This window comes from Rana temporaria, chromosome 10, assembly GCF_905171775.1.
Source record: "Rana temporaria chromosome 10, aRanTem1.1, whole genome shotgun sequence".
Lineage (NCBI taxonomy): Eukaryota > Metazoa > Chordata > Amphibia > Anura > Ranidae > Rana > Rana temporaria.
The window spans coordinates 125634492-125661803 of record NC_053498.1 but is presented as its reverse complement, the minus strand read 5'-3'; the positions used below and the strand labels follow the sequence as shown (position 1 = coordinate 125661803).

The 27312-nt window shown below is 43.1% G+C and overlaps 1 protein-coding gene across 11 annotated transcripts in view; it reads left to right on the top strand.

Annotated features, from left to right (window-relative positions):
* ARHGAP32 (Rho GTPase activating protein 32) overlaps positions 1 to 24833 on the top strand; it is a 298438-nt gene extending 273605 nt beyond the window's left edge. For all 11 annotated transcript variants that reach the window (XM_040326218.1, XM_040326219.1, XM_040326215.1 and 8 more), the window contains 6 exons: positions 301 to 502; positions 2645 to 2799; positions 2894 to 2968; positions 6328 to 7317; positions 13924 to 14330; positions 21562 to 24833. In XM_040326218.1, coding sequence (XP_040182152.1) covers positions 301 to 502; positions 2645 to 2799; positions 2894 to 2968; positions 6328 to 7317; positions 13924 to 14330; positions 21562 to 23778 — 4046 coding nt within the window. In that variant the 3' untranslated portion in view covers positions 23779 to 24833. The remainder of the gene's footprint in view (positions 1 to 300; positions 503 to 2644; positions 2800 to 2893; positions 2969 to 6327; positions 7318 to 13923; positions 14331 to 21561) is intronic.
* The last annotated feature ends 2479 nt before the right edge of the window (positions 24834 to 27312 follow it).

The following is a 27312-nucleotide window of genomic DNA, read 5'->3' as shown; positions in this document are numbered from 1 at the left end:
GCCGATTGGCTACCATGCGCAGCTGCACCAGATTCTAAGTTTTTTTTTTTTTTTTTTTTTTTTAAATGAATACAAGGTTTTCTCCGACTGGACGAGGTAGAGAGGATTATGTAAGTGGATATGCATATCTCAGGTGTGATATACTTGCATTGGCATACCTAGAGTTCAAATCTTTTTTTTTTTTTTGATGCAAGAATTTAGTCGGCAATGCAAATGGCCATTTTGGGGATCCATAGGTGTCAGAATTGTATCCAACAGGCACAATAGATGTTTTATTTGAGACACTTTCTCCTTCTTTAGGTCACACATCCCTGTCTCGGCCCAAATCTCTTCTGGTTTCTTCACCATCCACAAAGCTCCTCAGCCTGGAAGAGGCTCAAGCGCGGACACAAGCACAGATCAATTCCCCTGTGGTGGCTGACAGCAAATACATTGAGGTGGGAGAAGGACCAGCTGCCCTGCAGGGCAAGTTCCACACAGTCATTGACTTCCCATCTGAAAGGTGAGAAGGGTGTGGAGTAAGATCTACATACACATGAATAGTATAGGCAAGTCTGCCATCTAGTGGAAGAGCTGTAAAAATGCTTCTGTAATACCAAGTGTTCTTTTATCCTGGAGTAGTTACATTGTAAATGAGGAGTATTTAACGTTACACAGTTTGAATTACTATGAAATAAATATCCACTTACCGCTTCCTACAATTTTATGTGAAATATGGACTTTTAATCAGAAACTTGTTTAGAAATGCTGTGCTTCCTCCCTTCTTCCCTATACACCATCTACTCTCCAATCATTCTCCGTTTCAGTCTGTCTTCATTACGTACTCATCCAAGTATACCACTGGATTTTGGAAAAAGGAAGATCATTATCAATTTATTTATGTTTGGGGGAAAACAATTCAAGAAGCTGGAAAAAACTTAGGGATGGCCGTATATTATACAATTTTCTTATTCCATTTCCTTTAGATTTATCTTCAACTGTGTTAGTGCAACGGCCTGCCTGATTGCATACCAATTGAAAGGGTTTAGATTTGACTTCATATCTATATGGTATCTCATGTGGTTTTGGTAAATCTAAAGGAAAGTTGAACAAGCCAATTTTATAGTGTATAGCCAGCCTACGACCCCTCTATGTATTTATTTATACTTCTGCACTTAACCTCACACCTGGTGGTGAAATCCTGATATTGAGTCACCACTTAAAAATGAAAGTCTAACTCCATTTTTCCTTCCACTTTAAATCGTTAGTTTGGACTAAACTAAGTATTTCCTTTACTAATTTCTGTAGCTGCTGTCAGCGCTGTATGTAGATGTTGTACAATGTTGTATTTCAGCATTGAGCAAGGACTTGCTGTCTGCTGTCCAAATAAAATTGAGTTGGGCTGAGGTTGAGAGGCAGGTGAATGACTTCACTATATCCATCTTAGCCATTCAGAGCTTCCAAGCATTGCAGTTAATGATAAAAATACAAGGCTTCCTGTGAATGGCTGAGAAGCTCTCAGCCCAACTTTATTTTGTTCCGACAGCATATGGGAAGCCCTTGTACCATTGCTGGGCCATAGTGCTGTTTGTGTTTGTGTTTGTGTGTGTGTGTGTGTGTGTGTGTGTGTGTGTGTGTGTGTGTGTGTGTGTGTGTGTGTATATATATATATATATATATACACACACACACACACACACACACACACAATATTACCAAAAGTATTTGGACACCTGCCTTTACATGAACTTTAATGGCATCCTAGTCTGTAGGGTTCAATATTGAGTTGGTCCACACTTTGCATCTATAACGGCTTCAACTCTTCTGGGAAGGCCGTCCACAAGGTTTAGGAGTGTCTTTGGGAATGTTTACCCATTCTTCCAAAAGCGCATTTGTGAGGTTAAGCACTGATGTTGGACAAGAAGGCCTGCCTTGCAGTCTCCACTCTAATTCATCCCAAAGGTGTTCTATCGGGTTGAGGTTAGGACTCTGTGCAGGCCAGTTAAGTTCCTCCACCCCAAATTCGCTCATCCATGTCTTTATCGAACTTGCTTTGTGCACTGATCCAAATCATTTGGTGGAGGGATTATGGTGTGGGGTTGTTTTTCAGGGGTTAGGCTTGGTCCCTTCGTTCCAGTGAAGGGAACTCTTAAGGCATCAGCATACCCAGATATTTTGGACAATATCATGCCCCAAACTTTGTGGGAACAGTTTGGGGGACAGCCCCTTCCTGTTCCAACATGGTTGCACACCAGTGCACAAAGCAAGGTCCTGACGTCAACCCAATAGAACACCTTTGGGATAAATTAGAGCGGCAACTGCGAGGCAGGCGTTCTCATCCAACATCAGTGCCTGACCTCACAAATGTGCTTCTGGAAGAATGGTCAAACATTCCCATAGACACTCTTAAACCGTGTGGACGGCCTTCCCAGAAGAATTTAAGCTGTTATAGCTGCAAAGGGTGGGCCAACTCAATATTGAACCCTACAGACTGGGATGCCATTAAAGTTCATGTGCGTGTAAAGGCAGGCGTCCCAATACTGTATATATAGATAGATTGACAAATTATTCAAAGTGCAAGCGAAAATGAAATTAGGCTTTAAACTATTTCTAAAGGGTAAACAAAAAAAAAAAATCAGTAATGGATCTGTGTTTGCCTTCTAAGGAAAAGACCTCCGCCTAAGATGAAGAAGTCCCCGGTGGGCAGCTGGCGCTCCTTCTTCAACCTGGGAAAGTCCTCATCATCATCATCAATGTCCAAGAGAAAGCTGACCCGCAATCCAAGTGAACCCACCGAAATGAAGGCCATGGCCATGTCAGGTGAGGCATTGTGGCTGCGATATGATTGGTTCTGTTGATGTGCTTGGTGGCACAGGTCCGGTATTGAGCTGGAAATACATTTTTGTCTGTGTAGGAGGAAGAGGTGACACAGGAACCATGCGTTCAGCTAAAAGTGAAGAGTCGCTGAGTTCTCTGCATGCTACTGACAGTAAGTCTGATGCTGCAGCTTTATTTACCATATAGTATGTTGAAATCTAAATGATGGCTTTGTGGTTTGAGGATTGGATCATGTATGTCTACTCTAGGGGGAAATAACAAACACTTGCAGACCAACAGAAGCAGCCATCATACACAGAGATCCTCCAGCTTGTCAACAAAAAAATCTCTGTAAAATGAGTATCAATCCTTTCCTTTTATTTTGAGACCATGGAGCATTTCACTGCAGATGTTCTGCTTCTGTTTAATTGGTATCTTAAATCCCAGTGTGACAACAATAAGGATGACAGGAGTCCTCCAGGCTGCTGTTTTTAGTAAAACATCTGCTTGTGTTTAGTGCAGTAGATTTAAACAAGGCATCAGCAGCCCCCTGGCACGTGTGCCCGGGGAGACATGCAGTGCTGTTTGCACTGGCACCTGCTGTGATTGACAGCCCACTAGGGAATATTTTTAGGAATAGTTAGTATTAGCCTTTATCTTTCACTTGAAACTAATTATTCTATAATAATTATTGATTTTAATTTGTCATTAGAAGAACAATTATGATGGCAAAAACTGAAAACACACTAAAGACTACAATGTGCTTTTGGTCACTGGCATGTTACTGTCTATTGTTTGTTACCATGACATTTAACCACTTGCCGACTGCCCTATAGCAGTTTTATGGCAGTTGTGCTGTGCAGGATCACATGTATATATAAGTGATCCTGCACTTCCGGGTCTCGGGCGTGTGATTTTACACAGCGAGTTCCGTAGACCTGATGTTCGCCAGCACCCGCTGATTGTTCATCACACAGGCAGAATGGCGATCTGCCTATGTAAACAAAGCAGATTGCCGTTCTGTCAGTAAGGAAGGAATGTATCCTGTGTTCCTGCTAAGCAGGGACATGGCTCTATGCCTTCCCCACTACAGTAAAACACCAGATAGGCACACAGTTAACCCCTTCTCCGCCAGTGTCATTAGTACAGTGACAGTGCATAATTTTAACACCAAAAAAGTGTCAGTTGGTCTCCAATTTGTCCACTGCTTACGTCGCTGATCGCCGCCATTACTAGTATAAATAAATAAAAATTACATAAATATATCAAATAGTTTGTAGACACTGTAACTTTTGCGCAAACCAATCGATATACACTTTCTAGGATTATCTTTCCACCAAAATTATGTAGCAGAATACATGTTGGCCTAAATTGATGAATAAATCTTTTTTTTATTATTGGATATGTTTTGGAGCAGAAAGTAAATATATAATTTTTATTTCTTTTTTTAAATTGCCAGTCGCTTTTTGTTTATAGCACAAAAAATAAAAATCACAGAGGTGATGAAATACCACCAAAAGAAAGCTCTATTTGTGGGGAAAAAACAGACAAATTGTATTTGGGTACAGCCAGTTGAACTAATGCTATATAGCAAAAAATGGCCTGGTCAGGAAGGGGGGTAAATCTTCCAGAGCTAAAGTGGTAAGCTAACCATAGAGGGTTTGAACCTTTGACGGTTTAGCATGGACCAGATAAGGTTCTAACCGTGTATGAGCAGGCTGAAGTTCCTCGATCGATCAACTTGGGTACAACTAGCCTGTCAGATGTTACATGATATGTGATAATAAATAGTGTATAACACCAAAAAAAATAGTCCATATAAATAAGGCAGATAAACTGCTAAAAAGGAGAAACAAAAAATAAAAATATGTGCATATGGAAAAAACGAACAAAGTTCAATCTGTATGCCCAAATCAATGAATAAGTGGTCTGATCCCCAGCGTGTCTGGTCTCTCAGAACTCTCACCTCATATATATATATAAATACAGCAACAAGGAAATCCATAGAGCCTCACCTCCATACATCAAGCGATATTCCCACTGTATACACTTCCACTGGTATTTTTCAGACTTCCTGCAGACTTCATATGTATTGCTGCAGCTTACTCCAACCAGTTCCTCAAATGGTCCCCATCAAGGCTCCAGTAGGGGGCCGGGGGAGAGAAGACAGAGAAAGACCTCCAATGGTGTAGTATCAAAGAATGGGGTACGTTTATTTAAATGTATATGCTCTTACATCAACAGTAAAAAACGGGTGCAATGTTAAAACTTGAACAGCGGCGTTCTCTGCGCCTTCTTGCGTCACTCCAGGTGCACGTCTGTCCACAGATGAAGACACGTGACAGTGTCGTAACATGTAGGGATTGGCTGTGGACAGACGTGCACCTGGAGTGACGTAAGAAGGCGCAGAGAACGCCGCTGTTCAAGTTTTAACATTGCACCCGTTTTTTACTGTTGATGTAAGAGCATATACATTTAAATAAACGTCCCCCATTCTTTGATACTACACCATTGGAGGTCTTTCTCTGTCTTCTCTCCCCCGGCCCCCTACTGGAGCCTTGATGGGGACCATTTGAGGAACTGGTTGGAGTAAGCTGCAGCAATACATATGAAGTCTGCAGGAAGTCTGAAAGATACCAGTGGAAGTGTATACAGTGGGAATATCGCTTGATGTATGGAGGTGAGGCTCTATGGATTTCCTTGTTGCTGTATTTATATATATATATGAGGTGAGAGTTCTGAGAGACCAGACACGCTGGGGATCAGACCACTTATTCATTGATTTGGTTGGGCATACAGATTGACGGACGCTTTGTTCGTTTTTTCCATATGCACATATTTTTATTTTTTGTTTCTCCTTTTTAGCAGTTTATCTGCCCTATTTATATGGACTATTTTTTTGGTGTTATACACTATTTATTATCACATATCACTGTTACTGTTTTAGTCACTTCATTGCAATGTTTATGCATGTTTAGATTATGCGCGAGAACCTTTTTCTTATATTGTAATTTGGTGTATTGTAAACACTGTTAGTTTTTGCTGCATTTTCACTTTGTGTATTTGAGACATTCACCTATTACTCTTAGTAGGGCAAAGGACACTATTTATCATGATATTAGTGATGCAACAGTAATCATTGTGTTGCCCCACCCCAACCGTGAGAACACAGTGGCACCATGGGAGGGATTACACCATCAACACTGCCTGTGTTGATAGAGGAATGAAGCGATTGGAAAGAAAATCGCTCCCTCTATGGCTGGCTTTATTGTGGGAAGGGTTTTATATAATTATGTCAATGTGGGGATCAGAATCGGCCAAAAATTCAGTGCGACACATTCTGCTTTTAGATGTTCTTATTAATGTGATTAATAAGACCGGATACGTCTTGTTATCCTATTCACTCAAATTCATGCTCGCTCGTCAGTTTATTTTTATAGGTTTGCATAAGATTGGTTTAATTTATAATACTTTATTTATAAAGTCCAAATAACACTATGACCTGCTAACAGTCTTGTCTGTGATTTACAGTGGAATCAAAGCTTTTCCGGCCAAGGCGCCCACGCTCCAGCAGTGATGCCCTGTCTGCTTCCTATAATGGGGATCTGCGCGATGGATGTAACCGCTGTAACTCTTATGATAATCTACACCATGATCAGGACAGCGATTGTGATGAAGGACTTATTCATGTACCTGCCATGTTAAGTTCTCGTTCTCATGATGACGAGGATCTGAGTCCACCTGATATTGGTGTGGCCAGTTTAGACTTTGACCCAATGTCTTTCCAGTGCAGCCCACCCAAGCTGGATTGCGAGGGGCTGGATAGTAACAATCTGTTCCATATTGATACCACTCCAGGCAGCGGCAGAGAAAGATTTCAGATTGGAGCCCAAACTCCTGCCAGTGGCAACAGCTCTGAGCCGATGTCCCCTTTCCAGGAGAGGCTATTCAGTCCGTTCCTAACCCCTGACCGCAGTCCCAGTGCAGAGAAGATCCCAAAAGGCCCATCTTTTGCTGAGAAGGTTGTCCAAGCTCTGTCACCAAAGGTGGGTCGCAAAGCAGTCCGATCTCCACCCCTTACCATTTCAGATCCTGTCCCAGTCTCATTGCCCAGCCGGGTGTCAGAAATGATTGGAAGTATGCACTTTGCAGGTGGAGCTTCTCAGTCTCCTCTATGGTACAAGGATATCAGAGATTTGGGGACTCTGCAAGCTGCTGCATATAAATCAGGAGACCTTGGATTTGGCCAACTCTCTATATCGGCAACACAAGAATCTCCATGGACTGTGGACTCTACAGTCATCTCTCAATGGAACATTGGAGGAGCTGAGAGAGAAGATATTGCAGGGAACATTTCACCAGACACATCTCATGTTCTATGTAGCACGGAGCTATTCTATACTGACAACAGCAGCCAGGAATTTAACTCCAGTAACAAAGCTGGATCATCTCAAAGAGAGGAGATTGACTTGTCAGGATTAGAGCAGAACAAATCCGTCCCCACTGTGCCTACACCTCCAGGTATGTAACAGCACACTCAAAAAACCAGCCAGTCCACTTCCAACTGAAAACTGTATTTTGGAAACAAGTCTTCTAACATCTTCTGTGTGTACAGGTGTCTAATCTATGGCAATGAAGGCATCATTAAATGTGATATACGTGGCAGCAGGATGACAGGCTGTAGTATTGTGTTTTTCCCATATAGGCGCACTGCTATTTTCTGTGGCGTGTACTGATTTAGAGCCCCCGGCACTGACGGCTCCCACTCACTGTTAACAATTAGAAGCCAGTAGGGTGGGTTGTGACAGCAAATCAGTGATCACATGACTGGAAGACCAGGAATGCCTCCAGTATTAAGATAGATACGTTTCTTCCCGCTTACGCTTTAACCTGTTGCTGCCCACACAACACATATGTGCAGCAGGAAAAGGGTGGGCTTTAATGCCAACACGCCACACATATACGTTACTAGATGTCTGATGTTTCATGGCTGAGGGTGCACTTATTGTGCCAATAATGGGTAGCCTACAGGATTGGGTCATGTGACCACGGGTTGCAGGAAAGAAAAATGGTTGATTCCTATATCAACACATTCAGTATTAATGAAATAATCCCTCCCGCAGAGCCATTGTATTCTGATAGAGGGAGGTTTCCCAGCCACCAGAATACAATGATCACTGCCGCCTACTATAGCCAGGCTGGATCGAAAATTCAGCTGATCCTTGTTGATCTATCAATGGCCAGCATAAGAAAATGTTTCAATATAAATTACCTTTTTACATTTACTTAAAGTAAGGCCTTGTACAGACGAGCAAACATGTACGATGAAACCGGTCCGCCGGACCGTTTTCACCGTACATGTCTGCCCGGGGATTTCTGTATGATGGCTGTACTCACCATCATACAGAAATCCGCGCGTAAACAATTTGCGGGGCGTGGCCGTCGCCGCGACGATGACGTGGGCGGCCCTGCCAGTTCAATGGTTCCACGCATGCGTCAAAGTCATTTGACGCATGCGAGGGATGGTGGGCGCTCGGACATGTACGGTAGGTCTGTACAGACGACCGAACATGTCCGAGTGGACAGGATTCCAGCGGGCTGTTTCTAAACAAGTTTGGAAATATTTGCCCGCTGGAAAAAGGCCCGGCGGGCAAATGTACGCTGGAATCCTGTCCGCTCGGGCCTACACACGACCGAACATGTCTGCTGAAACTGGTCCGCGGACCAGTTTCAGCAGACATGTTCGGTCGTGTGTACGGGGCCTTAGAGTTAATTGTGTTGGAAATTATGGCAAAAGCTCACCCTCCACCAAGTATACATAACAGTGGCGGCCCATCTATTAAGGGCGCACGACCGCCAAACCCCCCCCCCCCCCCCATCCATGCGTGCGGCTCCCTAATCTACATTTGGGGCGGCGGATGCATGGATTCCAATGGAGTTTTTTGGTTTTTTTAGGCATGTGATTAGAGCCAGAGGCTGTAATAGGCTTCAAAAAAAGGGTGAGCTTGTGTCATTGGTTTCAGGGGACCGGAGTGGGGGGTGGTTGTTTGCTGCCCCTCCAAAAAAATAAATAAACACTAGCCGCATTGTACACTGCATGGTACAAATTGCTATGAGAAAAGTAAAGAGGTTTTTAAGTTCTGCTTTAAGCTAGTGAATTTTTATTAAAATGTAATTTGGAGAGAAAATTATATTCTTATGTTTATAAAGACAAACGGCCAATAAGTACTATAATGAGACTAAATTGGTTTCAAAAGTTGATTGTAAAGGGGTTTTATTTGATTAAAATAACAAACATGTTATACTTGCTTGTTCTGTGCAATGGTTTTGCACAGAGCGGCCCTGAACTGCACATCTGGGGTCCCCCATTAGCGTTCTTGGCTCCTCCCCCCTTCTGAGTGACTTTATAGCAAACTGCTATGGGAGCACACAGCATGATTCAGCATCCCTTCTCACAGGATTGCAGTGACAGTAGCAGGAGTCAATGGCTTCTGCTGCTGCCTCTGGGTCCTGAGAGGAGAGAGAGAGCAGTGCTGCTGAATTATTCACATAATTATTTAGAGGGGGGGGGGGGAGCGGATGATGGAAGATTTTTTACCTTAATGCAGCCTTTACAACCTCTTAAAGGCTCTCCTATGTGCTCAGCCACACAGTAATCAACTTGATGTAAACAAGATTACCTGTGTCTTGAGTCCAAACTCTCTAATAAAATAAACTTGTTGATAGCATTGTTCATTAGAGATGTTATGAAGCACATACTGAGTGAAGACACAGAGGGAACTATAGCAATAGGGGATTCTTTATAAAGCAGTTATTGTGATATTCACCAGAGATTCACTCAAAGTGCATTAATCAGTTTGTTTTTACACCTCTAGAGAATGTTTGGTGGTCACATTCGCTACTTTATAAATATACCCCTATGGATTATTGTTTTAGATCTATAGGCCGATTAAAGCGGAGTTCCACTCAAAAGTGGCACTTCTGCTTATCTGTCTCCTTCCCCCCTCCGGTGCCACATTTGGTACCTTTCAGGGGGGAGGGAGGAACTGGGACCTGTTTTTTGACAGGTACCTTTCCCCACTTTCGGGAGACGGGCCGTGGCCCGTTCTCTTGGAAGTTCTGCCCCCTCCTCCTTCCACCGCTAGACCAATTGGAAAGCGCAGTGTGCTTCACGCATGCGCAATAGGGCAGCCCTAAGGCTTTACTGCCAAATTCCCTTTCCAGGAATGGCGGCAGCAGCACCCGACAGCCGATCCGAAAATTGGCTGGGGTGCCGACATTGCAGGCTCCTTGGACAGGTAAGTGCCTATATATTAAATGTGCTTTGTAGCTGCTGACTTTAGAGGCTGGGCCTCCTCTGTGATTTGTTTTTTTTAAAAACAAACATTTCATCATAATTACCTCCACTGTGCAGTTCGTTTTGCACAGAGTGGCCCCAATCCATGACTTCTGGGCGACTCTTGTGGCTCCTCCCCACATCAGATAACCCTCCCTAGGAGAAGCGCTCTCCCAGATGGGTTACCTTGCGGGCACACTCCCAAGTCATTTATTTGGCCTCCATATCTGCCAACTGTATGACTCGGCCCCCGCCCCCAGCGTCATTGGATTTGTTTGACAGCAGTGGGAGCCAATGGCTGCGCTGCTATCAATCTATCCAATCAAGAGCCAGGGCCCTGTGGAGAGAGGGACAGCGTGTCTACGGCTCAGGTAAGTAAACCGGAGGGCTGGGGGGGCCGGTGATTGCCAGAAGTTTTTTTTTTAAAACCTCTTTAAGTCATTGCTTTTCAATTCCCCAGACTAAATTCTTATGACCAAGGTGCAACATGTGAATGGTGAGTAGATTGAAAGTTCTGGGGGATGAACCCTTAAAAATGAGTCTCTAAATGGAGGCTGTAAAGGGAACGAGGCTGCTTCAGGCGCGGGCTGGGGAACCCGATCACTGTGAACAAAAGGAGGAGAGAGAAGCGCCAAGCCAATCCTTTAAACAGCTTAGGAATTTATTCAGTATATATTCAGTATATAAGTATAAAACAACACTAAAAACTTGCGTGAAAAATGTTGGGGCACTTGAGCGGGTGGGAGCTTCCACGTGCAGTGTCACAGGAGGACCGCCGGAAAGTCTCCTATTGAGGGATCCACAGGCGCCGGCCTCGATAAGCCTCATGAAGACATCGGCTGCGTGTCTCTGGGTGGAAGTGATCCAGGGCTTTCAAACTGGGGAGATGACCCCACACGCTGGTCTGGTCAATCAGAACGTGTTTAGAAGGCACGGCCTCGCCGCCTTCATCAGCAGCTGTGTACAATACATGAAATGCGTTTACAATACAGCCCCTTTACTTTACCTTACAGCAGAAACCTCCACCCTTTACATCAGCATCCCCTTGCTTGCATCCCAGTCCCTTTTTACTTCTATCCCAGCCCCCTTCCTTGCATCTTAGTCACCCTTACAGGCCTCTTCACAGCCTTCCTTCCCTGCACCCCAGCCCCCTTTACAGCTCCTCTTTACTTGCACCCCAGTCCCAATCACAGCCTTACCTTACTTGCATTTCAGGCCTCTCTTTACAGCTTCCCTCCCTTACTTGCCCTCTAATCCACTTCACAGACCCTTCTCTTTGTGTCCCAATACCCCTCACAGCCCCCCTTTACTTGCACCTCAACTCCCTCCACAGCACCCGGTCCTCTTTACTTGCATCTCAGACCCCCCGCCCTTACTTGCACCAGTCCCCTTCACAACCCCCTTTTCTGGCACCCTAGTCCATTTCAAAGCTAGTCCCCTTTACTTTTATCTCAGTCCGCCCCCTCCTTGTATCACAGTTCCCACCTGTTGCCTTGTGGTCCGACTTTGGACCGCGGTCTTCTATTTAGCGAAGCCTGGTCTATATAGTGGCCCCTGGGTTGTGTCAGGTCCCTATAGATTATATATTTATAGCAGTGCTTTCCAGTCAGTCCTTTTTGGTTTTAGAATACGTGTTTAGCTGCGGTAGTCATTTCCATAGCAACCCTTTTTATTTTTTTTGATTATGATGTGCTTCCTGTTCTTTTTTTCACGCTGCTATCTGCAGTTGACACAAAAGATTGCGATTACCTGCGGTTAAGTGCATATAGCTGCGCTAAATCGCACCTGGACGCATTCAATTCTATTTTTTCTATTCGCACCAAACCGCATGCAACGAAATCGCAGCTAAACGCTGTGTGTGAATGGGGCCATAGGAAAGCATTGTGTGCTTTTAGCTGCGGTAGAAAACTAGAAAATCCGCCACTAAAAGCCCCATTCTATCCGTCCGTGTGAAAGGCCCCTAACATTGTAAATTTGCTGTCCCCTCAAAATAAAGCCATTAATGTCTAAACCACTGACAACAAAAGTGAGTATACCCCTAAGTGAAAATGTCCAAATTGAGCCCAAAGTGTAAATATTTTGTGTGGCCCCCATTATTTCCCAGCACTGCCTTAACCCTCTTGGGTATGGAGTTCACCAGAGCTTCACAGGTTGCTACTGGAGTCCTCTTCCCCTCCTCCATGATGACATCACAGAGCTGGTGGGTGTTAGAGACCTTGCGCTCCTCCACCTTCCGTTTGAGGATGCCCCACAGATGCTCAATAGGGTTTAGGTCTGGAGAAATGCGTTGCCAGTCCCTCAGCTTCTTTATGAAGGCAGTGGTTATCTTGGAGGTGTGTTTAGGGTCGGTATATTGGAATACTTCCCTGCGGCTCAGTCTCCGAAGGGAGAGGATCATGCTTTGCTTCAGTAAGTCACAGTACATGTTGGCAATCACGGTTCCCTTAAAGATGAACTCTCCAGTGCTGGCAGCACTCACGCAGCCCCAGACCATGACACTCCCACCACCATGCTTGACTGTAGACACACACACACTTGACACCATCTGAACTAAATAAGTTTATCCTGTTCTCCTCAGACCACAGGACATGGTTCCAGTAATCCATGTCCTTAGTTTGCTTGTCTTCAGCAAACTGTAGGGTTTGTGCATCATCTTGCAGCCATGCAGACCAATTTGATGCAGTGTACAGCGTATGGTCTGAGCACTGACAGGCTGATCCCCCACCCCTTCAACCTCTGCAGAAATGCTGGCAGCACTCATACATCTATTTCCCTACGGCAACCTCTGGATATGATGTAATCTTCTTATAGCCTAGGCCATCTTTATGTAAAGCAACTATTTTTTTTGGGATCCTCAGAGAGTTATTTTCCATGAGGTGCAATGTTCAACTTCCAGTGACCAGTATGATGAGTGAGAGAGAGCGATAACTCCACATTTAACACACCTGCTCCGCATTCACACCTGAGACCTTGTAACACGAACGAGTCACATGACACCAGGGAGGAAAAATGGCTAATTGGGCCCAATTTGGACATTTTCACTTAGGGGGGTGTACTCCCTTTTGTTGCCAGCGGTTTAGACATTAATGGCTGTGTGTTGCGGTATTTTGAGGAGACAGGAAATTTACACTGTTATACAATCTGTTGCGGTGTTTTGAGGAGACAGGAAATTTACACTGTTATACAATCTGTACACTCACTACTTAACATTTATTTAGTGTTGTCACATGAAAAGATATAATTAAAATGTTTACAAAAATTTGAGCGGTGTACTCACTTTTGTGAGATGCTGCATCTAACTGCATTTTGCTTTGTAATAACATCACGCTGTACAATAAGGTATAGAGATATATGTGATCTCGCTTCACAGGTGTGTTGCATAAAAATATATGTCAGATTCTGTTCAGAAAACTACTTAAATATTGAATATTTCTTATAAAATTTATGGTCATTCGTGAACAAAAAGATAATTTTGTGTTCGATGAAATGCCGCCCTTGTATGTCCAGGTGTATATTCAAGTTGAAATGTGTTTTGGAAATGGTTTGACAACCACCATCCAGGCCTTTGGATTATCAAAGATAAAAGCAGAAGGTCCAGTAATTTTGGCAACAAATCAGAAATCAAATGCCTGCTGTGAAGTGGTGACTGGTTGCTGCACTGCTTGCATAAGAAGGCCTGATGACCAGAGCAAGAAATTGACCACAATGTGGAAGAATATGCCAGCTGAGCGCATTTTAATCAGTAGTAATGCACATAAATATAATTCTGATTAAATATCCTCTATTTCCAGGATCATGCGTCACGGAGTCTCCCATGGATTCAGTCCCTGTCACCACTGTTTCCTTCATTCCTCCCCCACCACCTCCGAAAAATGCTGCCCGGATGCTGGCATTGGCCCTGGCTGAGTCAGCCCAACAAGTTTCTTATCAGAAGAGACCACCCTACCTCCAATTCATGGATTTACCACTGCCCCCTCCACCAGATGAGAAGCCACCATCAGAGCTATCGCCACAAAAACTGTCTCCACCACCAGATGCCGCCACTGAGACACATCCTGCCATTACCTCAGAGCCAATCACCAACACCAGCTCATCATTCTCCATCACCACTATCCAGTACAGCCCTGTGAGATGTCAGAATCCAATGCCAGGACCAAGTCCATCAGCCATTACCCCCGGACTGAGCCCTTCCACTCAGGTAAATGTATCCTACATAGTTTTTCTATCACAGACACTTGAAGGCTAAGTTCACCTTTTTTTTTTTTTTTTCTAAATTCCAGCTCCCCTATGCACCAATATAGCATTCATGTACTTTTTTTTGCAAAAATATCAAAGCTTTCCATAAAATCTACATAAATCTGTCTTGCATCTTTACAGACTGTAGGTTATGACACATGAAGTAGTTGACCAGCTGACCTTATTAGCATACACCCTGAATCATCCACCCTCCCATTCCTAGGTGCACGTTTTTTTAATGAAATGCAATCAATCCGTGATCACCCTTCTCACTAAATACACAATCGGATTGCATAGTATATGGCCATCTTTATACAAGTACACAGAAGGGAGTGGACAGAAACAGTCAGCTGTCAAACCCCTATCACATCTCTGCATAGTGGGAACTCGCACTCCCACATGCTTTTTTTTTTTTAGCGAGGGGGGGAAGCGTTTTGGATCATGTTCACTCATCACACATAGGACAGCCCATCCACCTGAATGGGCTGCCCTGCACACCGCAATCACTCCAAAGAAGCTTCAGAACTTCTTTTAGAGCCTCATTGTTCTGGTGTTATTGCATCAATTTCACTTTCAGGACCCATTTACATCTAGCATAGTGGGAGTGAACGTTTTTCCTTTGGCGCGCATAGGGCAGCCTGCTGATTTAAATGGACTGTGCTACATGTGGCTTATGGGACATGTTGGTGTTTTGTGGGTTGCATGTTTTTTACTGTGTGTTTTGCAGCATTTGCCATTCATTTTTTCACATGGCAAAATGTGTGTTTGCTTCTGTGTTTGGTGTGCCGTTACCAATTAATGGCACTGAAAGCACAACTAGTAATTTTAGGTGTATAAAGGTGGCCATACAATTTGATTGTACAATCTCCTGTAGATTTACCAAATTTATATAATAGGAGGAAACACCTATCTAGCCAATCACTCGGTATCCAATCAGGCAGGTCCTTGCACTACATAATTTATGCCAGATCTAAAGGAGATTGTACAATCGGATTGTATAGTGTATAGCCAAATTTATACACCTAAAATTACTAGTTAGTTGGTAACGGCACACCAAACACAGAAGCAAACACACATTTTGCCATATGAAAAAATGAATGGCAAATGCTGCAAAACACACAGTAAAAAACATGCAACCCAAAAAACACCAACATGTCCCATAAGCCACATGTAGCACAGTCCATTTAAATCAGCAGGCTGCCCTATGCGTGTCACAGGAACAACGAGACACAAAACCTTCACTTCCCCACTGCGCTAGATGTGAATGGGGCCTAAAAGTGAAATTGGTGCAACACCACCAGAACAATGAGGTCCCATTCATATCTGTGTTTCCTTTCATTTCAGAAATACGTTGCACCAAAACCGCAGTAAAAAACGTACCAAGCTCCACTCTAAAAAAAAAAAAAAAAAAGTTCTGAAGCTTATTTGGGGTGATTGCTGCGTATAAAAAAAGAAATTCATGTGGGAATGCAAGTTACCGCTATGCAAAAATAAAGGGCTTGACAGCTCAGTGTTTCTGTTTACTCCCTCCTATGTACTTGTATAAAGATGGCCAATAACCCTTTCACGCCGACGGAACGCATATATGCGTCCTCGGCTTTCAGGGGTTATACCGGGATGATGCCTGCAGCCGCAGGCATCATCCCGGTACCGTTGTTTAGAGCAGGCGATCGGCTTTCCAAACATAACAACCGATGCGGCTAAAAGCCGCTCGGTTGTTATGCCGGAGGAGCGGGAGGGGACATCTCCCGCCGCCTCTCGCCGCTCTGACCGGGCCTCCCGTCCCACCGGGAGACCCGATCCGGCGCCTCCAGCGTCTCGGCGCGCTCTGAAACAAAGCCGTAAACGGCTTTGATTCAGTGTCCGCATTGAAACCACGGAAGCGGCGTCATGACGTCACTTCCGGGTTTCTCAGATGCCAATGGCGCCGGATTTAAAAAAGTACACAGTATTCAGAATCGCCGTTTTCGGCGATCTGAATACTTTGAAGTGCAAAGGAGGGCTCGGAGGTCTTTTAGACCCCCGATCCCTCCATAAAGAGTACCTGTCACGACCTATTGCTGTCACAAGGGATGTTTACATTCCTTGTGACAGCAATAAAAGTGATCAAAATGTAAAAAAAAAAAAATTTAATATTAGAAAAAATAAATAAGAAAACAAAAAAAAAAATTTTTAAAGCGCCCCCCTCCCCGCGAGCTTGCGCAGCAAAGAAAGCGCATACGGAAGTCGCGCCCGCATATGAAAACGGTGTTCAAATAACACATGTGAGGTATCGCCGCGATCGTAAGAGCGAGAGCAATAATTATAGCACTAGGCCTACTCTGTAACTCTAACCTGGTAACCGTAAAAAAAGTTTAAAGCGTCGCCTATGGAGATTTTTAGTTACCGTAGTTTGTCGCCATTCCACGAGTGCGTGCAATTATAAAGCGTGTCATGCTTGGTATCTATTTACTCGGCATAACATCATCTTTCACATTATGCAAAAAAATTGGGCTAATTTTACTTTTTCATTTTTTTAAAATTCATGAAAGTAAATTTTTCCCAAAAAGTTGTGTTTAAAACACCGCCGCACAAATACCGTATGACATAAAATATTGCAACAATCGCCATTTTATTCTCTAGATTCTCTGCTAAAAATATATATATAATGTTTGGGGGTTCTAAGTAATTTTCTAGCCAAAAATATGGATTTTAACTTGTAAACACCAAATGTCATACATAGGCATAGGCATGAAAGGGTTAAGGATGAGCTCCGGCGTGTTCGCAAGCCCCACGTGCAGAGCCTGCCAGGAAGTTGGCACCGCGCTGCGCTTATCACAGACAGTGAGACATTGTCTCGATGCGCGGCTGCAGAGATCGGGAAATGTCACACTGCCTGTAATTAGCGCAGCGCGGTGCCGACTTCCTGGCAGGCTCTGCACGTGGGGCTTGCGAACACGCCGGAGCTCATCCTTAATGGCCATACACTCTGCAATCTGATCGTGTATTTAGTGAGAAGGGTGATCGCTGATTGATTGCATTTCATTTACAAAACTTGCACCTGGGAGTGGGAGGGTGGATGATGCAAGATGTGCACCAATGAGGGCAGCTGGTCAATTCCTTCCTGTGAATAAATAAATAAATAGTGCAGCGCAAGTGAATATGCCTAAAAATTCAAATAATCAAAAATAGATACATAATAAAAAATAAATACATAAAGTCCATAAAGTGCAAAGTGATAAAAGTGCTCCAAAAAATATACAGTGGTGATATATAGTGCAGAAATCTTCATCAGATCTGTGACCCATAGGACAGGATAATCCTCCACCAAGGCTAATGGATGGCCTCTCACCTCAGCGATTCGACCTGTGGCTAGGTCAAAAAGCAAATATCATATCCTCCACACAGTAAATGGCAAGCAGCTTTCAGGGTTCAACTCCAAAAATGTCCACCAGATGGAACCAGCAAGCAATAAACAAATAATCTCCCATAGATCATTCAATGGACCGAGAAAGAGTAAAAAACACTCTAAGTGTTCACTGCTTAAAAGGTTTAATAATCACAACAAAAGTTTAAAAACCACTCACATTGTAAAGCACTCTGGTCCGAGTGCAAAGATAGCAGCTTGTACCGCAGCTCAGAGGCCCGGATCAATGTGTACAGCGTGTGTAGGTCTCTGTGAGGCAAACGTGGATGACGTCGTCGTAGCTCCGACGACGTCATCCACGTTTGCCTCACAGAGACCTACACACGCTGTACACATTGATCCGGGCCTCTGAGCTGCGGTACAAGCTGCTATCTTTGCACTCGGACCAGAGTGCTTTACAATGTGAGTGGTTTTTAAACTTTTGTTGTGATTATTAAACCTTTTAAGCAGTGAAAGTGTTTTTTACTCTTTCTCGGTCCATTGAATGATCTATGGGAGATTATTTGTTTATTGCTTGCTGGTTCCATCTGGTGGACGTTTTTGGAGTTGAACCCTGAAAGCTGCTTGCCATTTACTGTGTGGAGGATATGATATTTGCTTTTTGACCTAGCCACAGGTCGAATCGCTGAGGTGAGAGGCCATCCATTAGCCTTGGTGGAGGATTATCCTGTCCTATGGGTCACAGATCTGATGAAGATTTCTGCACTTTATATCACTATTGTATTTTTGGAGCACCTTTATCACTTTGCACTTTATGGACTTTATGTATTTATTTTTTATTATGTATCTATTTTTGATTATTTGAATTTTTAGGCATATTCACTTGCGCTGCACTATTTATTTATTTATTCACTTTGAGATATTTTTTGGATTATATCTGCAGTGCTGGCTTGCAATCTATTTTAGTTTAGTCTTATATTATATTTTTTTCCAGCGCTGAATCACTTTATTACTTTTTTCTGTACCCAATTCCTTCCTGTGTCATGACCTACAGTCTGTAAGATAGAAGTAATAGATGAGTTTTGAATCATGGATGGCGGACATTAGTGTCTGTAGATTTTATGGAAAGCTTTGATGTTTTTGCAAAAAAAGTACATGAATGCTATATTGGTGCATAGGGGAGCTGGAATTTAGAAACAAAAAAAGTGAACTTGGCCTTTAAGAGCCAAGGAATTCAGTTTTTTTTTTTTTAATACACAAAATCTTTTAGTAGATGAAATCCTTAAGACCACTGGTACAAATCATTTGTATTTTTTCCATGGGTAAACCACACCAAAAATAGTTCAGTTTCTATCTATGGTGCGATCTGTGTTTTGAAGCTGCATGAATGGGAATAAAATATCATTCATTACGCATGCATAAGTCCAAACTTTGTGCGATCTAATAGTGTTGCATGTTCACTATCTGTATATTTATTATACATTTTAGGATGATTAATGTATGTTTGCCATACATATTGAGCCAATGTTCACTTTTGCATTAGATGGACTGATTTTTTCCCCCCCAATTCTCTTTTACTGATGTAGTGATAAAATGACTGAATAGATTGCCATGGACCAAAAACAGACGAGAACTTTTTTCAAAAAACACAAACACTAGCATTACCATACATTCTGGCATGCAGCAACACGTGCATTTCATTCGTGTGTCGGAGTGCCTTTGAAAATGAATTGCTCTGAAGATCCTAGTGCATGTATGGTACACACCACAACTGATACATATAAATGGGTCTCGGTAAAAAGCATCACATATCAGTTTCCTTTACTCAATGCTGGCTTCAGGTCACCAGCGGGTTTCAACGTCCGACTTTTGGTCATCCTGTCGGGGTGATACAGACAGGCACTGTTTTGACTTGTTACTGAATGAGCAACTTACATTCTTACAACGACATCAGTGGATCTCATTCAACTCCATAGAATGTCATCTCTCTGCAAGCTGAGTAAAAGCTTACTTTATAAAAATAAATGATAAGTAGAAAATCATCATACATAAATATTTGGTTAATTTACTTTGTTGAATGGGAGAAAGGACACTTATTGCATTAAAAAAAAATGAATATTGTGTAATGATTTTGTACATATTTTGCAGTCTCTTATTTAGCCAGCAGGTGGAGCTTTTAGACTCCTTTTAATTTTTCAAAAACAAACTAATTTACAAAGCTCAGTAGCGTAAAGGGGTTGTAAACCCTCTCATGGTTTTTCACCCTAATGCTTTCTATGCATTAAAGGGGTTGTAAAGGTTCGTCTTTTATTTTCTAAATAGGTTCCTTTAAGCTAGTGCATTGTTGGTTCACTTACCTTTTCCTTCCATTTCCCTTCTAAATGTTTTTTTTTCTTTGTTTGAATTTCTCACTTCCTGTTTCTCCTCAGTAAACTTTCCACTATCATCTGAGTGGTGGAAAGTCATTCAAAACAACTTACTGAACACCTTACTGAGGAGAAATAGGAAGTGAGAAATTCAGACAAAGAAAAAAAACATTTAGAAAGAAGGGTTATTGAAGGAAAAAGTAAGTGAACCAACAATACACTAGCTTAAAGTAACCTATTTAGAAAATAAAAAACAAACCCCTTTAAAGTGAAAAACCTTCTGTGGTGCTGCAGCCCCCCTGAGCCCCTGTTTTACTTACCTGACCCCAATCTTTCTCCGGCCGGGAACGAGCACACCAAGTCTAGCTGGTGTCTTGTGCCCTGATTGGATAGATTGATAGCAGCGCAGCCATTGGCTCCCGCTGCTTTCAATCAAATCCAATGACGGGGAGGGGGGGGGGCCCTTAGCTGAGTCCTGCATTCTGTGTGAATGGACACAGAAGCAGAACTCCGGAGTGTGCCCACACGGGTGTCCACCTGAGGAGAGCCTTCTCCCACGTGGGCACTCAATGTGGGGAGGAGGCACTGGGGGGCCCCAGAAGAGGCAGATCGGGGCCACTCTGTGCAAAACAAACTGCACAGTGGAAGTAAGTATGACAAAAAAAAAGGAGGGTTTACAAACCACTTTAAGATGTTGTTTACATGAAGTAAATGAGCAGTGAGTAAACCCCCCCCCCCCCCATCCTCAGGGTCCACTAACAGGACAGATTTTATGTATTACCCTGGGGAGATGCAGAATAGAATACTTCAGTCACTGAGCAGCAAATTATATCGCCTGTGATGTATTTGTTATCTTGCTAACCTGGCCTGTTAGTGGGCCCTGAGGACAGGGTTGATGACCACTGCTCCAATCTTTTATTTTATTTTTACATTTACAATTTTTTTGGTTATATACCTGCATGTACATACACTCACTCTATCTATCCTTTAATGACATTAGTCATATTCCGTTAAAGCTGGTCATAGATGATGGGAGAATCAAGCAAGAAAATTACACCAACCCAGTCAATCTCCCTGCTGGGAAAACCATGATTATTGCTGAAAAATCCGACATGCTCCGATCATGTATAGGCAGGCTGATTGTACCCAAGTTGATTGATCAATCGACTTGGGTAAAATCAGCCTGCCCATATACACATGGTTCAAATCTTAGCCAGTGTCTGCTTTACCGGCCAAGATTCAAATGATCTATGGCCAGCTAAATATGGCTATGCAGAAAAGACAAATACAGATATCAACCAATAACATTCTTAATTTTATTTTCTAATGTGTATTATGTACATGTATAATCGAACATGAAGAAAAACATATTCTAGTTAATATGAGCATAAGTGGCTTAAATCATTGATTTACAAGAACTATGCAACCACATACAAAAACTGTTGGCATGAATTGTAACGCCTGTGTGTTGTACGTTTCAGGTGACAGGATCCATTCCCCTTGAAGACACGCCACTGCCAGGGCCTGGTGAAGTGAATATCACCTTCCCTACTAAAGCCTTCACCCCACCCCCTTCCTCAGATAAGCCTAGTCCGAGGCCACACTTCCACCAGCGCTCAGAGTCTTTCCCATCACACCCAACGCAGAGCACAGCCCCACCAGCTCCACCTGTCCGAACCATGGAGAGTCGTCTGGCTACTGCTTTGCACTCCAACTACAATGAGGCAATTACAGCCAGCAATTATCACTCCTTCCTGAATACAATGATGCTGCCATCTTCACTGGAGGATGCACTGCCCAGACACAACTATTCAGCTCTTATAAAGTCTGAGAATATGATGGAGCAGGGAGCCAGCTACAGACATCCCTATCTATCCCAGGCCAAAGCAGAAGACAAAGTCGAAATGGGAGATGCCTACCGACCATATCTATCCAGTAAGCCAGATATCACGGAGCTTGGTTACCGGCATCACCATCCTTCTCAGATGGATCCAGAGAATCAAACCGATACCTACGACACATTGGTGCATCATAAGGCAGCAGCGATTCCCAAGTCCTACAGGGCTGACACTCTACACATGCAGCCATATTCCACCCGCTGTGAAACTTCCTCCTCTAATTCCAACCTTTATGGCACTTACATAACTCAAGCCAAACACTCGGGGTTGCAGCACTCCCGCAGAAACCGTTCAGACTATATGGGATCCATGAGTCCAGGTCTACGAAGTTACTCAGAGGATACCCCCCCTTATCCTACCATAAGGCGAGTTCAGTCTTTGCATGTGCCTATGCAACCACAACCGCCTCCTGTACGTGCAGTTCCCATTTCCAGAACGGAAGTCCCCCCAGATGAAGAACCTGCCTACTGCCCACGCCCAGTCTACCAGTACAAAGCATGTCCATCCTCAAGTTCCTCTTCAGATTATCATGTCACTCAGCTGCAGCCTTACTTTGAGAATGGGAGGGTACATTATCGATATAGCCCCTATTCAGGGAACACAACATATTACTCCGCTGATGGAACCTTCTATGATATGGACCCCTATAGTACTTTGCGTTTACGACAGTTTCACGTCTACCCAAGTCGAGATTTTGCTTCTTATACCACAAGACACCAGCCCAAGGCTACATATCGATCACAAGGCCTTGCTCCATATCCAAGAGGAACTCTACGTGAGCACAATTTCATCAGTCGAGATGTGCCTCCAGAACATCCTCGGCCAATTCATATTTCCTGGGATATGGAGGATATGGACCGATACAGGCTGCAGTCTTTAAGAAGAGAGAACAGGCCACGTCCGAGATCTAAGGGACCTGTCATGTCTCAGTATGATAATGTCACTCCATCTTTAGTGGATGATATAGCAGGTTTAGATGTGATTCATCTCAGAAGCCGGTCAGACCCAGGAAAGACCCCTGGCCTTCTAAGTGTTGCTGAATCAAAAGATAGCCGATATCCAGGAAGAATAGAAGGTGATGAACGACTGCCACCTCCTCCCCCTCTATACGGAAATGGACACCAAGAGAGGCCATCCCTGCCACAGAAGCAGACTGGAACAAGTAGGAGTAGATTACAACACGAGTTAAACCCTGAGCACCGGACTCCACCTCAGCAGGATACTGGACACAGGCAAACTTCTGATGGAAGAAATGGTCCACCATTCCCACCTGCAGAGTACAACTCCAAGTCCATGCCAATGCCTTCTGATCATGCATCTTATCATTCCTCGACCAATAAGTGCAATGTAAACCCACAGGAACCAGTAAGGCTCAATCACAAAGACATGAGACTGTCGGAAGATAAAGACCGGCCACTTGTAAGGCCAGCAGACAATTCTCACCGAGACTGTTACAGAGAGGACAGTGTGCAGTTTGTCTCTAATACAGCTCCACCTAAGCCAGAGAGGAGCCACAGCCTGAGAGGCCATATTCCTGAGACTTTGGAAAGAGAACCTGCCATCTTTTATCCATATCAAACACTTCATAGCAAGCTCCATAGCTCCATAACTGCACTATCTCAGTATGATAATGTGGCAGATTATCATTCAATACCACACCATCGATCAACAAGCCAATCTACTCAGAATGCCTTCCCCCTTTCTCAAGCTCGGACCTATGCCACGGCACTTGGCCAAGGAGCCTTTCTAGCTACTGAGTTAGCCATGCAAAGGCAAGAGGCCAAACTCCATGCAGAGTAAGTTTCTGCCAGGATAGGAGGGTAAAAGGTGGAGAGGACTTCATTCTTATTAGGCAGACCCCTGCTGGACAGCGGACTGTTTTATTTTTTCAAAAGACGAGAAGAAAAAAAAAATACCAAATTTTAGATGCGATACACAATAACTTCAGTACACAATTAGCAATATACACGGATACTGATACACCTGCACTCCACTCCATGGTTAGATAACTGTTTTTATGTTGTAAAAGGTGATGTCATGAATTCTGTACCATTCGTTAGTCCCCCCCCCCCCATCCTTAGTGTCCTTCCTAAATGTGAGGAAGGAACACAGAGAGGAATAAAGGACTTCTATTTAATCCATATTGGGTTTTTTGTGTATATGAAACATTTATGATGATGTTCCTTAACCCTGTGGTACGTTTTATGTTATTATCGCCTCTTGAAGTGGCATCCTTATTCAGAGCTATCCTTATGTATAAAAATGGCAAGTTATGGAATATAAATGAACCAGTAACCAAGAGCATGTATATCGTAGGTCCACGTCCCTAGTGCTCCTATTTTTTCTCTTGTTCTATGAACCTGCACAGATTAATGGTCTGCGCCTAATTTCCTTCCATATATGTAAGCACTCTGCAGGAAGGAGCGCACATATTGCCGAGTAAATGACTAGAAAACTTTGTGAGCCATCCCTTAGATAAGTGTATATTGAAACCTTGGGCCCTCCATTATTTTCTCTTCACTTTTCTCGGTGTGGCATGAAAACAATAAACCTTATAACAAAGACCGTCCCCTTAAACACACACACACACACACACACGCACCACTCCCACTCCGTCAATTACATCCCCACCATACTAATATAGCCATACTACCGAGTCTCTTACCAGAATTCTGTGTATCTGTTACTGTGTTAAACACTATTTCGATAGTAAACTCGTCTGTTTAAAAGACAGATTTGCAGAAAAAAATATATTTTTGACTGTTGTATTCTTGGAATAAAGTTCTCCTCATATCAGAGTTTTGCAGTTAATTCCATCTACATCGACCCTAAATAAACATCTGTGTAATACATTATTTTCTGTAGTGTTGATGGTGCCTGATGCCTCCTACATTGTGTGCGCATACTATTACTAGACATTGCTGAATTGTTATGTTTCCTGTGATAATGATGTTGTAAGGCCTGCCATACACGGTTTGAATTTCAACAGGAACCGGCCGAGATTTGAATCATTAATGGGCAGGCTGAATGTACCAAGCTGATCAATCGATCGACACTTGAGTACAACCAGCCTGCTGGATTCTCTTACGATTATCATTAGCGGCTGCAATAGTAACTATCGATAATCACTGTCTTTCTCCTGGTGGGGGCGGCTTCCCCCGCTGGGAGCAGACAATGGCTCGGCAGGAGGGTTTCCCCATTCAGAACAGTCTGTGTTGATGGTGGAATTGTGCAAACTTCTTTCCTGCACCATGTGGTTGGCCTGCCTAAGTTCACATGAGCGGGGCAGCAGTAAAAACAGCCTGTTGATATTGTGCTGCATGGTATTTCAATGAACAGTCCCTCCCCACCTGGGATGTTTTTAAAAAAAAAAAAGGGGGGGGGCATTCAAGGCAACAGTTTTGCCTCCTGAACAGCTATAAATTGCCCTTCAGCTGCCTCTAACAGGACTGATTCTATTTTTCCTCTCGGTTGCCCTCAAAGTTCATGTCTGTAAAAAGGTCTTTCAGTGACTGTATGCCTTACTGCCTTCTAACATTTGTTGGTAACATAAAAGGAGAAGTCTACTGCTGCTGCTATACAAAGCAGTTTGTAATTTATCGTTTATTAAGAAGGTTTCCATTTCAAGAATTGGTTGTTATGGTTAACACAAGGATTATTGCCTACAAGCAGGCCTTTTAAATCACCTTGAATTTGAAACTGTCTTCAGTTGCAAATATCTGACTGGAATCAAAGATATATATTCAATATACTACTTAATGAGTAAAAAAGACAGCTCATATATATATACAGTACAGACCAAAAGTTTGGACACACCTTCTCAATCAAAGAGTTTTCATGACTATGAAAATTGTAGATTCACACTGAAGGCATCAAAACTATGAATTAACACATGTGGAATTATACATAACAAAAAAGTGTGAAACAACTGAAAATATATTTCATATTCTAGGTTCTTCAAAGTAGCCACCTTTTGCAGCAGACACATCTCTAGGACTGATAAGAGGAGACTGTGTGAATCAGGCCTTCATGGTAGAATATCTGCTAAAGAAAGGCAACAAGCAGAAGAGACTTGTTTGGGCTAAAGAACACAAGGAATGGACATTAGACCAGTGGAAATCTGTGCTTTGGTCTGATGAGTCCAAACTTGAGATCTTTGGTTCCAACCCCCGTGTCTTTGTGCGACGCAGAAAAGGTGAACGGATGGACTCTACATGCCTGGTTCCCACCGTGAAGCATGGAGGAGGAGGTGTGATGGTGCTTTGCTGGTGACACTGTTGGGGATTTATTCAAAATTGAAGGCATACTGAACCAGCATGGCTACCACAGCATCTTGCAGCGGCATGCTATTCCATCCGGTTTGCATTTAGTTGGACCATCATTTATTTTTCAACAGGACAATGACCCCAAACACACCTCCAGGCTGTGTAAGGGCTATTTGACCAAGAAGGAGAGTGATGGGGTGCTACCTCCTTGAAGCTCATCAAGAGAATGCCAAGAGTGTGCCAATCAGTAATCAAAGCAAAAGTTGGCTACTTTGAAGAACCTAGAATATGAAATATATTTTCAGTTGTTGCACACTTTTTTGTTATGTATAATTCCACATGTGTTAATTCATAGTTTTGAAGCCTTCAGTGTGAATCTACAATTTTCATAGTCATGAAAATAAAGAAAACTCTTTGAATGTGAGAAGGTGTGTCCAAACTTTTGGTCTGTACTGTGTATATATGTGTATGTGTATATATATATATATATATATATATACATACATACACACAACGGAGAAGAGAACATTGGTGCAATGCTAAACGGATACAATATTATTAAATAGATTCACCCAAGTACTATACTGAATAGCCCAGGCCAGTCATATAGAAGAGAAAAAGTGCTTAAAGGGGTTGTAAAGGTACAATCTTTTTTTTTTCCCCTAAATAGCTTCTTTTACCTTAGTGCAGTCCTCCTCTACTTACATCATCCTTTGATTTTGCTTTTAAATGTCCTTATTTCTTCTGAGAAATCCTCACTTCCTGTTCTTCTGTCTGTAACTCCACACAGTAATGGACTTCCTGACTCTCCAGTAGTCCAAGGGAGGGGGCGAGCACGAGTCTCCATACCAGGGAGAAAGCCTTGCATTACTGTGTGGAGTTACAGACAGAAGAACAGGAAGTGAGGATTTCTTAGAAGAAATGAGGACATTAAAAGCAAAATCGAAGGATGAGCTAAGTGAAGGAGGACTGCACTAAGGTAAAGGAAGCTATTTAAGAAAAACAAATTGTACCTTTACAACCCCTTTAACAATATTGGTACATATTGCAGTCTGTCAGCCGATTTTTT